Here is a 16,566-nt window from a genome sequence, read left to right as displayed (position 1 = left end):
GCCCCCCGCAGCATCGGCCCCGCACCGCTCCGCTCCCAGCGCGCAACCGCGGCGAGGGCGGAGCCCGCGGGGTGACGGGTCACCACTGCGCACCAGGGGAGGAGCGGGGCCGGCTCGGGGATCGACGGCGTGGGGCGGAGCCGGTGACGGGCGCCGAGTACCGACGAGACGGTGCTGTATTTACCTGGGGTATCCTGTTCCGCCTGCTGGCGCGCTGGAGGTTCGTAGGCGTTGTTTAATATGTGCACAAACCCATGATCTGTGAAATCTGTGAAACCACCTCCTCGCTCAGCCTGTGCTCAACCCCACTGAAATTAACTGGATTTTGTACGTGATGATTTGTGAAAAGGGGGGGAGGGGGGGGAAGTCCAAGAACGCCGTGAAGCTCGCCTGAGCTCCCCTAATAAGGTAGGTCCAAACTGAAGATTCAGTTAAATGGACAACTCCTTTCCAAGACATAAGTGTTCTTAAAACTCCACCTCCGGCAGCCCTCGATAACGCGAGCACACCTCGCTGTAGCCGGGATTTTCCTTCCCGCGGCTGGGATTTTCCCTGCCGCATTCAGCCACTTCCTGAAGATTTTACTCGTAAAATGCGGTGTTTTTTTTTTTTTTCCAAATGCAGAACATTATTTTTTTTTCTCAAGTGCAGAACAATTCTGTCCCCAGAAACGGTCTTGCAATTAAATTTCCTTGCCCTGCTTCTGTATCTAAAATAGAGACAAGCTAGTTGGTTGAGATATAAAAGTTTAATTAGTAGCATACTAATAGCTTCCGCTGTTATACGTTCCTTTTAAACTGCAGCAAAAGGGTAATGCAGGTAGCAGGAATATCCTTCCTTTGGCTGGTTCTGCTGAACCGTGTAAATTGATATGGAGGCAAAGCCTGTATCCAAAGCCCTGCAGCGGGACACGTTATCAGAGTGTACTTACAGCACTCATTAATCCTTAGCAGGGAAATAAAAAAGGAAGTGATTACGCTGCTAATGAAATGATCCGTACAGTGTGGCTGCTCCAAGAGGAGGGTGCAAGTCTAAACACTGCCTGGAACACAGGTCAGAGTTTTGAAGACAAGGGTGTCAGGGCCAAATACTGTTCTCAGCTGGGCTGTAAGTTAAAGTTAAGTCACCCAAGGGCCAGCACTGTCCTCTCTGTTCCTATACCACATCACCTGTGCATTTGTCTTATTGTTTGCACATACATACCTTAACATACATAGATGAGCCTTTGTCCAAAGTGGACTGACATGTACAGAATTAGAAGGGTGGTTTACGCACACCTTGCACAAAGATGAATGACCTCACAAGGAATTAATTACATAAAAAAGTTCCTCAGTAGTTACACATACCCTGTATGTGTTGACTGAAGCCATCAGAGGTTTTCAGTTTCAGTTGCCTGTCTGCAAATGTTGGCTGAAAAGGCAGAAATCCACTTAGAGTATTCTAGCTTTAGTTTTGGTTAATCTCAGCAGGTGGCAGTATGTGCAACACTAATGTAAGACTCTTGGATGTCAGAGATACTTAAAATTTGGAAATACCAGACAGCACAGAAAACACCTCAGGAGGGCAGGAAACCAATGCATACCATTGCTGGCAACTCATGGCAGCCTATGTTGGTTCTTCACGTTAGAATGCAAAAGCTAGAGAAGCATCTGAAGGATATCTGCCAGAAATTTACATTTAATGAATGTGCAGGAATGTGCTCACACAGCTGACATGTCATACCCCTCAATAAAAAAGGGAGAAGCTACTGGACTGATCTATTTGTTTTCCTTTGCTCATCTGTTGTTCTGGCTTGCTAAGATGATATAACTTCACACCGAATATATATTGATACAAACTCTGGTATGTATGATACAATAGACCAGTGTACCAGGAGGCATTGGTGTTGTATCTCATTATAGCTGCATTATCAGTCACTATTGCAACTATCTGGAAGGGCAGACAATAACCAAGTATCACCTCTGTATTTAGAGGTGAAGGCAGCACATGGTGTGAACTGGCAGCCAGGGACAAGTTATGAAGCACAGACAGAATGTCTGATTTTATACTACTGCTGACAAAAGATAACTGGAGATCTAGAACTGCCATCTAGTTATTGCAGCTCTAAATACCAACAAGCAGCTTGTTGCTTCTGCTGTAGGCACATGTCAGGTATCCAGTCTGTCCTACAGTGCCAACCTTTGGGAGTGGTTTGCTGTATTTAATAAAAACAAACAAATAAAAAAAAAACAAAAAAAAACCCCAAAAACAACAACAAAAAAACCCAAAACAAACAAAAACAAAAACCCACCCTGGGTCAAGCTCATGTACTGTTTGTTGAAGAAGCTCACTGACACAAACTGGCATGATGGCTGTTCTTTATTTAGCCAAAATGCAAGGACAGCTCCAGCACAGATGGGCTTAGTCATGGAACTGCCATCCAAAACACATCCCCCAACATGTACTTGTTATGTGACCTCAGGGGATCCTGACACAGGACCTGACGTGGTGTCATGCACCAACCTCATGTAAGATGAGAGGTCTGACATCACTCCATCATGAAGAGATTATGTGTCTCTGCATTCAGCAGCTTGTCTCCTTACTGTTGAGAATGTGATAGGAGATTGCTTAGAAACTGAAACAATATAGCAGGAATAAAAGGTCAGACCCTGGAAAGGCTAGGACAAGCAGATTGTCATGGATCAAGGCACTGCTGTCATGGGCTGAAGTATCTGACCTTTTCTTAGCTTTCGGGCAGTGGGTGTACTTAGGTGAGATGGAAAACATGCCGACTTTGTACTGTGTTGGAAACACTCTGTTTTGATTTGGTTTGTTCCTATTACTGAAGAAAATAATATGTTTCATTCTGAAAAGACTGCTGTGAAATAGTGGGCACTGTCCAGCGGTGGGCTGGACAGTCATGTTGTGTTTCAGGGGCTGGATTTGAAGGTGTTGCCTTAAGGGTAAGAAAATGATGAGATTCCACTGCAGCACGAGTAAAGGGGTAGAGAGCAGAAATGCAAGCAGTTGGATTTGAAAGATGAGGTCTTTAGAGGTACAGCTCTTAACTATGTAAAGGTTAAACTACAGGCAAAATTCTGCATTGCAGTTTTTCAAGGGATTCATAATATTCCCCCAGTTTTAGATGAATATTTTGTCCACCAGTTCTAGGCTGTTTTAAGGCTAGCAGTACTCTGGTACCATTTCAGGGATATTTTACTGCAATCCATAAAGTGACTAACTAGTGTGGCCACAGGTAAAGACCAACAGTATTTTGGAGTAGCACAAGTGTGAGTGCACGAGTAAAATATTCAGTGTCTTACACTTATGTCAAAAATGTTGAGTGATTGCAAATTAGGCCTAAGATCACCAAATGTGGTAGAATCTGGCACAAAATAACAGATAGTTGACATATCACTGCTTCAATGCAGTATGAAGGTCATGAGCATTTTTCTTTTTTACACGGAAGCATATATTTAATAACAAAATTTTAATTTCAGGTAGCAATAGATCAATGTTAAACAGTATTAATTCGAGGATAGTAAATGTTTGGTTCTTCCCTTTATCAGTTAGAAGGAAATCAGCAGCAAGCAGAGAAATTTTGCTGTTAACCAATAACAGTAGCATGTTTGATTTCCCTCACCCTGAAACTGCTCTTTTTGTAATGGTTAACTGCTCTGTTGTAACTCACAGCAGGGGGGGTAATTTTCCCATCAAAGGAGGCAAGATAAAAGGAAAGAAAATTCCTTCCATCACACGTGTTAGAACCCATTTGGAAGAACAATCATTACAGTACACTAAACAATTCCAGGTAGGAAGGTCTAGTCCAGTCTTAGAACTTTGGACTATCATCGGAGGAAAGAGGTTGTTAAAGGAATTATGTTTGAATGTAAGGCATCATCTGTTTTAGTTTCTCTCAGGTTTTACGGCTTCTTGCACCCACAGTGCGCCAAAATCCAGTGGAAGCGATGGGCCGGCTCGGCGTTTCCCCGCTGCCGCCGGTTCCCCGCTCAGGGCGGCTCGGCCGCCGGCCCTTCCCTTGCAGGGGACGGGCAGCGCTCGGGGAGAAGGAGGCAGAGCCGCTATTTCCCTCCCTCCCTCGGTCTCGTGGTCCCGCTCCCTCTGCCCCCGTCGCACCGCGCCCCTCTGCCTGTCTCTGGGCACGCCGCCCCCCTCGCCCTTCTTCCCCCGGTGGCCCCGGGTCACACGCAGGATAAAATTTCCCGAGGGAACTAGAGTGGTAGCGCTTTCCGTGACGGCAGCACCGGAGGATAAAGACCCTGGGAGGCCGCGGGTCCCCGGCAGTCCGTGTACCTGCCGCGCCGGGTCGGTTTCCACGCCGTGTTTTCCCGCCTGGGTTGGCGTTCTCCTCCGCGCTCACCTCCTCAGGCGCCCCGAGCAGCGAGCGCTGGTTGCCTGGGAGGAGCCGCTCTTGACAGGCTGAGCAGAGCTGTGCCCGGGCCCCGGGGGTGCTGTGAGCCCTCCTCTGCTTCCCGGGAGGTGTGCCCATGTGCCTGGGCCCCGGCTGGGAGTTGTCAGGGCGAGAAGGGCGCCTGGGTAGGAACCCTCACCTGAACCAACAGGTGCAGGCAGCTCATCTGTGTGGCTTGGGCTGCGCAGGAGATCTGAAGCCACCGAGCATGACTAGTCCTGGCACAAAGGGCTCCTGGCTCTCGCAGCCGACGGTGAAGAGCGTGCTGGTGTATCGCAACGGGGACCCTTTCTTCCCGGGGCGCCGTATTGTCATCCACGAGAAGAAAGTGTCCAACTTTGATGTATTCCTGAAAGAGGTGACAGGCGGGGTGAAGGCACCCTTTGGAGCTGTGCGGAACATCTATACCCCCCGGGGTGGGCATCGTGTCCGGCAGCTGGAGGAGCTCCAGAGTGGAGAGCAGTATGTGGCTGGTGGCAGGGAAGCCTTCAAGAAACTCAAGTAAGTGGCTGAAAAGTAACGTAACATTTGTGCGGAACTTGAATATCAGCATTTGGGGCTTGGCACCGTGGCAATACTTCAGAGGACCCCCCCATCACATCCCTTTTATTAGGCATTGCAGAAAGAGAACATAAAGGCTGTGACCCAAGGCAAAAGGAAAAGAGCTTTAGAGGTGAGCCACAGAAAGGCTGCTGATACCATCAGTCGCATATACCATCTCCTTGACGTGACAGTACAAAAGGAGAAACAGCTCTTTAACCTGCAGGACATGCAGCAATGGCACGTTGTTGTGATGCCTGTGCTTAACTGAAGGGCTGAGTATCAGTATTTGTGCTCAGGAGTAACAGGGGGAAAGCTGTAAAAAGGTGGAGTGTTGACAGTCCTGCCACGAAGTTGATGAGCCTGGGAATCTAATTCCCCATGGTTCCTTTCTAGTTTTTTTTTTTTTAAAGTCTAAAGTATTCTACCCAGTTATCCACCTCTCCATCACTTCTGTTCATTTTGCATAGGCATGTAGCTTTTTTTTGACCAGAACAGCTGAGTCCCTCCTGTTATTTAAAAGATGACCACTTGCTTTCTTTTTCCTACCTGGACACCAAGAATTAAGCTGACAGTTTCTCTATTTTTGGTGAGTCACTGGAAGAATAATGTGGAGGAGGTCTGGGCTTTTAGGTGTTTTCCGCGAGTGGCTCTGCATGTGAACAGTAATGGTTCTTAATTCTGGCAGTGAATTTTACGGTCTCAATTGCATATTATATGTTGTCTTCAGTCTTTGTGTGCATTTTTCCTGCAGTTGAATTAAAAAAAAATAAATCTCAAAATTAACAATCCCTTTCTGGAGGTCATTGAGTATTTATATGCTAAACTATCAGCTTTACAGGGTCTTCCTCATCTTGGTTCTGTAGAGTTGCGGACACTACATTTTTCAGGAAAGCTCATTATGAGCTCATGTTTCATGACAACACTCTCTGTGTAATTAACAGGATCTCTATCAGCACCCTTACCATTTCTGTCACTAGCTGCTTCTGAAGATTTATTGAAGGTTCTTGTGCTTCAGTGGCAAAGCTAGAGAGAAAGATGTATGACTACATCTGTAAGGCTAAATGTAAGTCCCTTTCCCACAGTACTCTCTTCTGTGTCAAATGCAGCGCTCAACTCTCAAGAAAGATCTGCTGTATCTTTTTGGTGTTAAATCCTGTGAGTCTGTGGATGGCTTAAAGTTTTTAGTTGTCAGCACATCATGTTACGCCCCTCTAAATGTGTTTTGTATTTGACAGGCTAAAAGTAACTGAGTGTTTGGCATTAGGAGGCACTCTTTAGAGAATTGAACACTCTGGATGGTTTTTTGGGTGGGAAAAAGCATTTCTTTTTGTCAGTTCACACTTTATGGTCAGAGTTTTATGGGGAAAGACCTTTCCAGACTGTTATGGTTGCAACATGCAACAAGGTACCTAATTTTTAAGGCCAACAAAGAGAATACTTTAAGAAAAGCTAACTTAAAGGACTTGGTAAAAGCAGCTGGTTTATATAACCCTTGATAAAATGTCATAGTCCTGTGATGTATGGAGGAAAAGTGAGTTGACTTCAGATCTTTTCCATTTCTGCATTCAGAGTTGGAGTTCTTCATTATTAGTATTTGTTTATATTATGCTGGGACAATTTTTTGACAGGAATTGAAGAAATTAAAGGAAAGAGTGTATACTTATTTAATGTGACACAGGCAAACATAAAGCAGTTGCAGCTATGAGAGACCAGGCTTCTGCCCTGAAGGATCTGAGTCGGTCTGATGGCAGCGAGAAGTTGGAATAATTTTACTTACTTTTTTTTTTCCCCAGTGAGGCTTATTGGACATATTCATTGCTATGATAGACTATGCAGGGCTCAACTTTGAAATGGAGTTTAGTGGCACTGATGTATGGGAGCTGCAGGAGTGTAAGGGAGAGAGTATCCAAGAAGACGCAGAAGTTGAAAGTGTCATTGTTCCTCTTCAAGCAGTGCATTTGTTTCTTCTCAGGTGCCTTACACTGAGAACTGAATCTTTTTCTTTCCTGTTTGCAGTGAATTCTAGACTAAACTACACGTACCTTTAGCGTGTGAGCCACTTATCATTTCAAGCCCTGAATCTTAGCATCTTGGGATAGATAGCTCTGAGGGTATATATTCTACATAACTACTGATATGTTTAATTTTTTAAAATAAATAAAAAACAATCAGCATGTAGAAATTCTGCATTTAGAAAAAATACATAGACATTTTCTTTAAAGGTGGAATTATTACTCAGTGTTGGGATGTTTTGTAGCAATATAACAAGTTTTGCAGCTTGTTTTGTCATTTACAGATGTGCCAAGTGAACACACGCTTTTTGGTCTATATGTGGTGAGGTGTATTGGTGTATTGTAGTTGTTGTGATGATGAGTAATAATGCATATATATACCTGCACCCCTCTGAGTTCATCCCCAGCTCTGAGCTTCCTGAAAGAAAGCTGCCTATGCTGAAGCGGATTTCGATTTTTTGCTTTTTTTTCAATATGCTACTTTACCTTCCTCCTTCCTTTGCCCATTTACTTGTATTTGTGCTCATTAATTAATGGTAGGTTGTCCTCTCTCCAGCAGTGTCGCTTTAAACAACACTAGTCTCATCACTGGCTTGGCTAGTCATCGAGTGGAAGTATTTCTGGTTTCTTAGAAAGGGAGAATATTTTTGTAAAGTTCTTGGTCTGTGATTTTTTTGAGTGCTATCATCCAAAGAAAAGCCTTTGGCCCTATTTAGAACTTTTCAGATTTGCAGATCCCTGAAACGCCTGGACCTCTGCATAGTGATTTTAAGCCTTTGACTGTGTATTTGCTTTTCTTTGTCACTTTTATTAGTTCTTCTCAAAGTAATTTACAGATACCCAGAAAACAAGTCAGTAGCTGTTCTTATAGGCTGTTGGAACAATTTCACCTGAGGCATTTATTTCTTTTCAGTCTTGCAGGCCGCAAGACCTCTTGGTGTTGGTCTCAAGAGAATTTGTTCCTTTTTACACTGGGAAGCTTGGAAAAGATGTTTTTGTTTGTTTTTAAACATGGGACTTTAACAAATATTATCCTACCTTACTACCTATCCTACCTACATTTATCTTTTCCAAAGCATTGGCATGCACTTTTAAGCATGGCCTGGGAGCCTTGCTGGATCTTGCTGTCCCCTCACCCTGAAGCCTTGGAATCCTTGTGACCATACCTTGTGGTACCTTGATATATGATTCAAAGAATGAATGGTGCTCTTTCTTTCTTTTTTCTTTTTTTTTTTTCCTTGGTTCTACACCTTCATTCCATTTGCATGAATTCTCAACTTTGACCAGGCAGAAAAGTTTATTCTTGCAAACAAATGTTATCCCAGTCATTAACTACAGAACATGACATTACTGGATGACTGCAGATGCATTGAGAGCTCTCAGGTCCTTTGATGAGCCTGCACTGATGCTTGGCATTAGGTATACCTGATTTCTCAAATAAGGTCTTCTACTCCTAAAAGCCAGGTAAAGCACCTGTGGTTTTCCACTGGATGTGGGAGCAGAGATGACAAATACCCATTACCTAATGTTGGGTTAGATGCTCCCAGCACAAAATAGATGCCCCAGCCACTGTTGTTCCCATGTTTAGCTTTTGGCAGAAGGTGTGGCTGTACTGAGTTACATCTTCTCTTCTTCTACAGCCTTGAGAACTTGAAACATCTTGCAGTACCAGGAGCTACTGAGAGCTGTGTTCACCAGGAGCGCTGCTCTCATGGCTCTCAGAGTGCTGATAAGGGAAAGGAGTGAGCATGGTCCGGGTACCTGGGTAGTTGCCTATTTGCCAGTCTATGGGTTACTCATACCTGGAGACTTATTTAATTCCCTTTCTTTGGGAAGGCAACGTACAGCTAATCCATCACTATGTGTTTCAACTACCACTTTCGTGTTAATGCAATGTTTTTTAGTGGGAATGTGCATTCTGATGGAGAGCGGTGTCGTTCAAATAGGTGTGCTTTGTTTGCTTGTCCAGTTGAGACTTGTATTTTGTCTATTTAAAAATCAGTCATGAAGATGCTATTGGTTCATCCAGTGACAAGAAACCAGTGTTCAGATGTGGCCACATTCTGTTGAAACACGACTGGTGTAAATCCTCTTACACTTTAGCTGATGCCCTGAGTTAAACTCAGGTGTGGAGGAAAACTTTAGATCTAGCAGAGATTTACTGTGAGAAACGAGGAGGCAAGATGATGACTTTTGAAAACTCGGGTAAATTGATGCTGTGCTGAGATTTATTGATCCACCTCACAGTAGTATATGAACTTCTTTCTGATGAAAGGTTTATTGATGGTCTGTTCTAATCACCAGTGTTTGGTTCTCCCCATCTTTTGTATTAGCCCAGAGAGATAGCCTTCAGATTTATTTTAACAGTCTCTTATTAAAATCTTGAATTACTTACTTTTCTGTTATTGTGAGACATGACAACTTTTAAAACTTTCATGTATGAAAAAAGTGAAGAAATATTTGTACTGTGTAAGTTAGATGCTTCTGTAAATGATGAAACCTGTTTTCTTTCCACAGCTATTTGGACATTGGAGAAACAAAGAAAAAACCTGCTGAAGTCAATAATGAGGTAGGATGAAATATTTAAGAAGCAAACCTGCAGTTAATGTTAGTGCATTTATGCCCGATTTTTTAATATATGCTAATTTTATTTAATAATAATACAATTATCTACCATTCTGAACACATTTTTTCAGTGATTATTACTCTGGTTGCTCTGAGCACAATGCACTGTCTTCTGCTCAGCTTTCTGAATTGCTGCATTCAGTTAAAAACTCAGTGAGGAAAAAATCCCCTGTTGTCTTCATTGGATCTGGTCATAAATCTGAGGTAGACTTTTACATGCAGAAAAGATGGTGGGAATGAGAATTTTGGGAGTTTTGGAACAGCAATTTTTCTTCAAAACTTGGTATTTTCTCTGAAGAAGAAACAGTTTTGTTTGAAAAAATCACACTTAGTTGAAATGCTTTTCCCAATCACTGCCATTGTCCATTGTAAACTTATAACTGCATGACTCTGCTTTATTTTTACTGTTTTACCATGTATGGAGATAGCAGTGATTCCCAATAAACATTTGAATTACAGCTTCTGCCTGAAAAGAAGCATCAGCTCACTTGTTTTTCACTTTTTTTTGCCTTTTGCTGTCATACCACATTTCCAGCAATTTAGCAATTTCCATAGCGGGTGTCTTCAGGCAGTAGGACACCTTGTACTAGATGAACCCTCAAAATTGCCCTAATGACATTTACTGTGATACTCACATACTTCTTATTCAGAGGCTATGAAATACAACACCTGCATTTTATAATTGAACATAACTTTGTAACTTCTATTTTTTTTTTTTAATGGGCACACTCAACAGGAAGATCAAATTCAAGCTGGAGATTTAATATACTACTACAGTATGCTGATGGATTTTTTCCAGTTTGTTTATTTACACAATTGGGCAGAACATTGTAGTGATGGTTTTGTTGGTTTTGTGTAGCCATGAATGTCTCTGTGTTGTTTTGGGTCTTTTTTACAAAGGAAAGAGACGAATTTTTAAAAATAGAAAAAGTTATTTAAACACTGGTGAGGCAGCAGGGTTATACCCTGTTGCTGACGTGCACACAAAACTGAGCAACACACTTTCACATATGCATTATCTAAGCTTTCAGTTTTTGACCTCCAGAATTTTTTCTTATTCCAGTCCTGAGCCTCCTCTGGTCAAATTTTCTGAATTTTGCTGAAAATAGTTACTTGCTGGGTACACAGACAGCAAAACAAGTAGTGATTTAAGTAAGAGATTATAATTGGGGGTGGGCAGGGAGGGAAGAGTTAAAATGTTTGTAGCAGTATTGCATTACTTGAATCTTCAACACATAAAACATAGTTCTGAACCAAAAAAACCCTCTCTTACGATGGATGACCAGTCTTTACTCTTTTTTTCTGAATAACTGAATATTTGCATAGCTGAAAAAGAACTTGAGGAAATTGCTTCTAATTATATCTGAAAATGCAGTGGTTTGCCCTGACTATTATGTGTGACTTCCCTTAATAGTGTGTAGTGTGACTAATTCCATGTGCCCTTTGCTGAGAAGGTAGTTGTCTTTGTGGAAGACTCTTGACAAGATCTCCTGATACTGGTAGTTATGTGTACAACTACTTTAAGGCTAGTTTTAAGGCTAATTATTTTGCTGAAAAATCCTTAGAAGATTCTTGATGTAACAGAAAGTCTGTTGGAGAAGTAGTTGTAGAAGTTGTGAGGTTTTTTTTACTTAAAGTTGCATGTTTGGCAATAGAGGCTTCTATTATTTCTTTTGGAATCAGTGCTTATTGTATATTATCTTAGCACTTTCAACCATCTCTCAGGGCTTTGAAGTAACACAGTATAAACCATCCATTATCTCAGCTTTCTTCTTCCTATTTGACTTATGTTTGTAATCTCCACTGTCTCCCTGTGGAGAACTTAGCTCCCTCTGTTCAGTTTAACTTTGTGATTGATTTATTTGGGGAGAGGAGTCCATAAAAATGAGATGAAAGTAGTAATAGTCTACAGATTTTTATGTGAGCTTATGAATAGCACTTATATATAACTTATGAATTGTTTTCATGTCCTAATAATTTAGTCCTAGGAATGAAATTCCAAGGGACTAGTAACAGAATTTTGAATGCCTAAATATATTATGTTAAAATTATATGAGGCTGCAAGTTCTGTCTTTATTTTTTTTTTCAGGCATTCACTTAGAAATCAAAAACCTAGATCTGTTTTAGCACCAGGAGGGGCAGCAGTATTCTCTGTGATTCTGCTGGATTTGCATCAGCAAACAACAACAAAAAAATCGTAGTTTTCCATGGAGTCTTGTAGCATTCTTGTATCCAAGCCCTCAAAAGTATTTTGCTTTTATAAGGCGTTATTTTAAATTGATTTTCAAAAATAAAATCCTCCCTGTTCATTTCATTAGAAGAACAATAAAATCAGTGTATGTCTGAATGACAACATGGCTGAAGAAAGAAATGTATGTCTTAGTCCTGCAAACTCAGCAAGAGCTGCTTAGCTGCATGCTTAGATACAAGGGTATCAGTCCTGGTTGTATGAAGCACATTTAATTTGGCACTTCCTGTCTGATGAGTGTTTCTCAGTACAGGTTTTTCTCCACTAAAACGATTACAAATATCTACTTCCAATTCTGGTTAGTGTAAAGGGAGTCAAAAGGAAGAAAATGCAGCAGCTGTAAATTGTGTATTTGTATACAGCTGTGTGTTTTCTTTTCTGTTAGTTAAACTGCCAAATGCTTGACATCTGTTTTTGGGAGCATTTTAATATTGTTCTTTGAAGGCAGCATCTCAATTACTTTAAATTTGCATATAACTACAAAATCTCTGTCAAACTAAAATTAAGCAAGAGAAAATTGCTGTTCAAAATATGGTGTAAATCCTCTGACAGAGCCGTCATGCTGTAATAATAGATCTCAAAATTTTAACAGTTGTGTTACTGGTTGGAAAAACAGTAAGAAGATTTCATCCTGACCCAAGCTAAAGCTTTATAACAAACTGTTTCTCAGGTACCTTTCCATCCATCACTTCTTTTGGCAACTGAGCTGCTTCTTTTGCAAGAGAGATCCCTTTTGTATCAAAGATGATCTGCAAGTACAAATACACATTATGTGTGCTAGTGAGATGATGTGCTTGAGGAATCTAACAATTAATCTCTTGAGAAAATATGGACCAACAGAATTACCATTTGTTTATTATAAGCTTAATTGTTTTTAAAAGATACTGCATGTTATTTTCCGATTTTAATGTGTAAAATATGGACATTTATATTTCTGTAGGAACTATCTGATCTAGATGATCTCTCCCTGTGCACTCAAAAAGCTGAATTTTACTTGTCATTGGGGCTGGGTAAGCTGCCAAAGAATTGATTGAGCTTTTGTATTTGCAAATCCTGTAGGAAGCTATTTGTTTTAAACTCTCTTTGCTTCGCAAAAATGTGTTCAGCTGAAACCTCCTTTCCTCTTTGGCTTCTTATGACCAGCAGTTTTTTGAACACTGTATTAAATGAACTTTGGCATGTCTTATTGTAAAAGCAAAGAATTACAGGTGCCTAAGAAAAGCAGATGTATTTTAATATTGCAAAACCAGTCTCTTGCAACCAAGAGAAAAAAGGAAGTGTCTGTATGAAACAGCATCTGTTATCAAAAGTCTACAGCAGGCCTGCAGTAAGCTGCTCTATTGACTGTGGACATAGATTTGCCCTTGGTTGATAGCAGACAGATCTTCTTTGGTACTAAAAACATTGAGGTTTTTTGTCTGCACTTCACTTTTTTTCTCCTGGACTTCTGGGACAAAGTGATTGTTTGGTAATCTCTGACACAAGTATTTTTTGTATTGCTCAAGATTCAGTCCTTTGTGTTGCACTTGGATTTTTTACCAACTTTTTTACTAGAAAAGCATTTATAAAGTTATTTTAGAAAACTTTACTTATATGTTTTACTCTGTGTGTAAGCCACATCAAGAATTAGCCCTAAACTATACAAGAAGAAAGGATGATGTAAGCTCCTTTCCTTAGGTTTACCACTGTTTTCTGTGATGTTTAAGCCATGAAAACATCTTGGTCCACAATTTTATTACCTTTGCCTACTTACAGTGTGTTTATAACATTATTACCCATCAACTGGGGACACTGTAGAGCAGTAGGCATGAAAACTGGTGTCAGAACTGTCTGATTACAGGCCAAGTGGCTCATTGAAGCAAGGGTCACTTTACCCCATTCTCTGAGTGGTGGGTTCATTCCAGAATGCTGTCATTTAGCGTGACAAATGGTTGTGTGTGGCTCTTGGACTGTCAGATGGAGTGATGCATGCCAGGGGCCCAGGTGTGAGGGATGCAGTAGAGACTCTCTGCCCACTACCCACTAGGTCTTGTTCTACCTTTCCAGCTCCAGGTTCTACCAATGTTCTGCCTGGGTACCCTTCTGCAGTTCTGTTACCTCACATGTAGTATTTGTGTGTCACATTAATATGTAACATTTTTCCAGTGATTAATCACTTTCTTTCACTGTTTTACATAAACTTCTTTTATTTTTCCATAACCCTTTTTTAATTGCAGCTTCTTCTTTTATCATGTGGTTTACGCGTGGTCACATTTGTAGAAGGATTTGTAGAATGGAATAATCACTATTTTTACTAATGATTCTTCAGAGGATTAGTAAAGATTCCTCAAAACACTTAATAATTACACGGATTTGAATGAATGTTTGAACATTTTGAAAATTTTAAATTTCTTTTTCTGATCCAGTGCCTGTCAGTCCTCACATTGGTCGCATTCTGGATGACATAGACTTGGGCTAGGACATGGAGTGTACGCTTTTGCTGGCTAGGGAGCTTCACGGAATGTGTCTGTTCCTGTGATGAAGTGTGACTGCAGAGTGAAACTGCGACTGGCGCAATTGTCTTCTGCTGGTGGTCTCCAGGTACACTTAGTAGCACTCCTGGTGCAGGGTCTGGTGGACCAGACATGCTTAATAAGCAGATCACAGTATAGGTCAGTTGGCCACTGTGTTCTTGGTGAGATCCTGGGCCAGGAAAGGTACCCTAATTGTCCAGTGCTGACAGAAGAGGCAAGCACCATGACAAGGGAACGCGAGGTGTAAAATATGATGTTTGAAACTTGGTAGATATGAACTCAGCATCAGAATTTTCCACAAAAGCATCTAAGATGTTGCTATAAAAGTATTTTGAGGAGCTGCAATTCCTGTGTTTTCCTCTGTTCTTCCACATTTCAAAATTAAATTATTCTAGTACCATTTATGGCAACTGTTTTTCTGCATCCTTTTTTGCTAGACAGTGGAGTCACCACTCATTTGTCAGAATTAATATGATTGGACTTATCTATAAAAATAGAATTTTGGAAGTTTATAATGTTTCTTGATTTCACAAATTATTTTGGTATATTTATACTGGATATACCTTGTCTCTAACCTGTTTTTTTTTTCCCCCAGTACATTCTCATGAAAAATGACAGCATTTATAATTATTTTTTATTTCAATACTGACATTTATCATATCTGACAACATGTATGTCTAGTCATAAGAAAAATCTTATCATTTTTCAGTGAGTAGACTCTTGGTTCACTTTAATATTTAACTGTCAATTAGAAATCAATATTTTCTCTGTACAGGAGATAGTTTTGTAAAAGTGACTGAATAGATAATTAGAGGTTATCCCAGCATGTGCAGATTACAGCTTTACAACCTATTCTTTCCATCTTCTTTCCTCAGAATTAAAAAGAAACAAACATGATTTGTGCTATCCTAGATTACTAAATACAAAATTCTGTATGTCTGGAAACAAATTGTGTATGGAGGTTCCTCTTCATATTCCTTTGCCGGTATGGAAAACTAAACCTTCTTGCTACTTCATTGCCAATATGCAGAAGTAAACCCTGTTGCTACTCCATATCTGACTAGATTGATTTCTCTACTGCTGGTGTCACAGACTAAGTAAAAATTTTCTGATTTTCTGATGCTAAATTATTTAATGATTTTACTGTAAGTGTATTTTAGGGAATAAGTCTATCAAAATGCAAAGATTAAAGATTAAAGAATGTGATATACATCTTCGATCTCCTGAGCAACATGTTTAATAGTTAAATTTTCTGTGTCATTGTTTTGTGTTTAGTATCCTGGTAACATAATTAGCACAACAAGACATGCAAAACAAATACTCTTCCTGAGTGTTCAGGAGGAATTGGAGATGAACTGACCAGACATCCAGTTAGAAGATAAGATGTGTCCTTTTTTCCTAATTGGACCCATGAATGCATAAAATTTCTCTTTATTCTGTTCTGTATACCTGAACTGTGCAATTTTGAGTATTTTGATTAAGAACATGCTTACAGATGGATTTAGTGGATTTTTGGGCAGCAGAAAGACTTCTAGAGGCTTTGGTTCATGCCACTGGAGAATTTAATGGTCTGGATCGAGTTTGATCTGAAGCATGAAAATTGGTCTCTTCCTTGATTATTGTCTGCCTTGTTCTGTAGGGTAACTGCTCTTTCTGGCCTGTGAGGAGACTGGGAGGAAGGGAAGAGGTGCCAGTACTGAAGCTTTTAATGATGAGCCATGAAGGCCAGAGACTTCTTATTGGTTTAAATGGGTCTGAGGAATTTGGGGAAAATACACAAATCATGAGAGGCAAGACTGGTCAGAATTGGCAGTATAATGTCAGTGTCAGAAATGTGATCTGTTTGAGAGCACTGCATAGGCTAAGTGCCTGGGCAGAGAAAACCATGCCATTGTCTGCCTTATCGCAGCTGAAGATCTGGCTCCTAGTCCGATGCTCAAAAATTATGGCAGATTCCGGGGCTTAACTAGGTGAGCTAGACTTACTACCAGGTGCACAGGGAATACGAACTCCATTTCACTTGCCATGGCTGGAAAAGAGGGTGATTTACCTCGGTGGCGAACAGGTTGGCTTTAAACACTTTGTGAATTTTTTAGGAGCTTTGCAGTCTAGAAGGCTTCTGGATCAGTACATGACCGTTTCTTCTGGCATAGTTCATTATCAGCTCATCTCTGCTTTATGTGGGCTGAGAAGTTTATGTGCAGCTGTGGTGGT

At 40.8% G+C, this 16,566-nt stretch overlaps 1 protein-coding gene across 1 annotated transcript in view; it reads left to right on the top strand.

Moving 5' to 3' along the window:
• Positions 1 to 4,526: 4,526 nt before the first annotated feature.
• DCDC2 (doublecortin domain containing 2) overlaps positions 4,527 to 16,566 on the top strand; it is a 59,336-nt gene continuing 47,296 nt past the window's right edge. Inside the window, exons 1-2 of the mRNA XM_027654197.1 lie at positions 4,527 to 4,912; positions 9,484 to 9,535. Coding sequence (XP_027509998.1) covers positions 4,620 to 4,912; positions 9,484 to 9,535 — 345 coding nt within the window. The 5' untranslated portion in view covers positions 4,527 to 4,619. The remainder of the gene's footprint in view (positions 4,913 to 9,483; positions 9,536 to 16,566) is intronic.

This window comes from Corapipo altera, unplaced genomic scaffold (genome assembly GCF_003945725.1).
Source record: "Corapipo altera isolate COAL_440 unplaced genomic scaffold, ASM394572v1 60, whole genome shotgun sequence".
Taxonomy (NCBI): Eukaryota; Metazoa; Chordata; class Aves; order Passeriformes; family Pipridae; genus Corapipo; species Corapipo altera.
The sequence above is the reverse complement of the archived record's forward strand: the minus strand, read 5'-3'. Positions and strand labels throughout refer to the sequence as shown.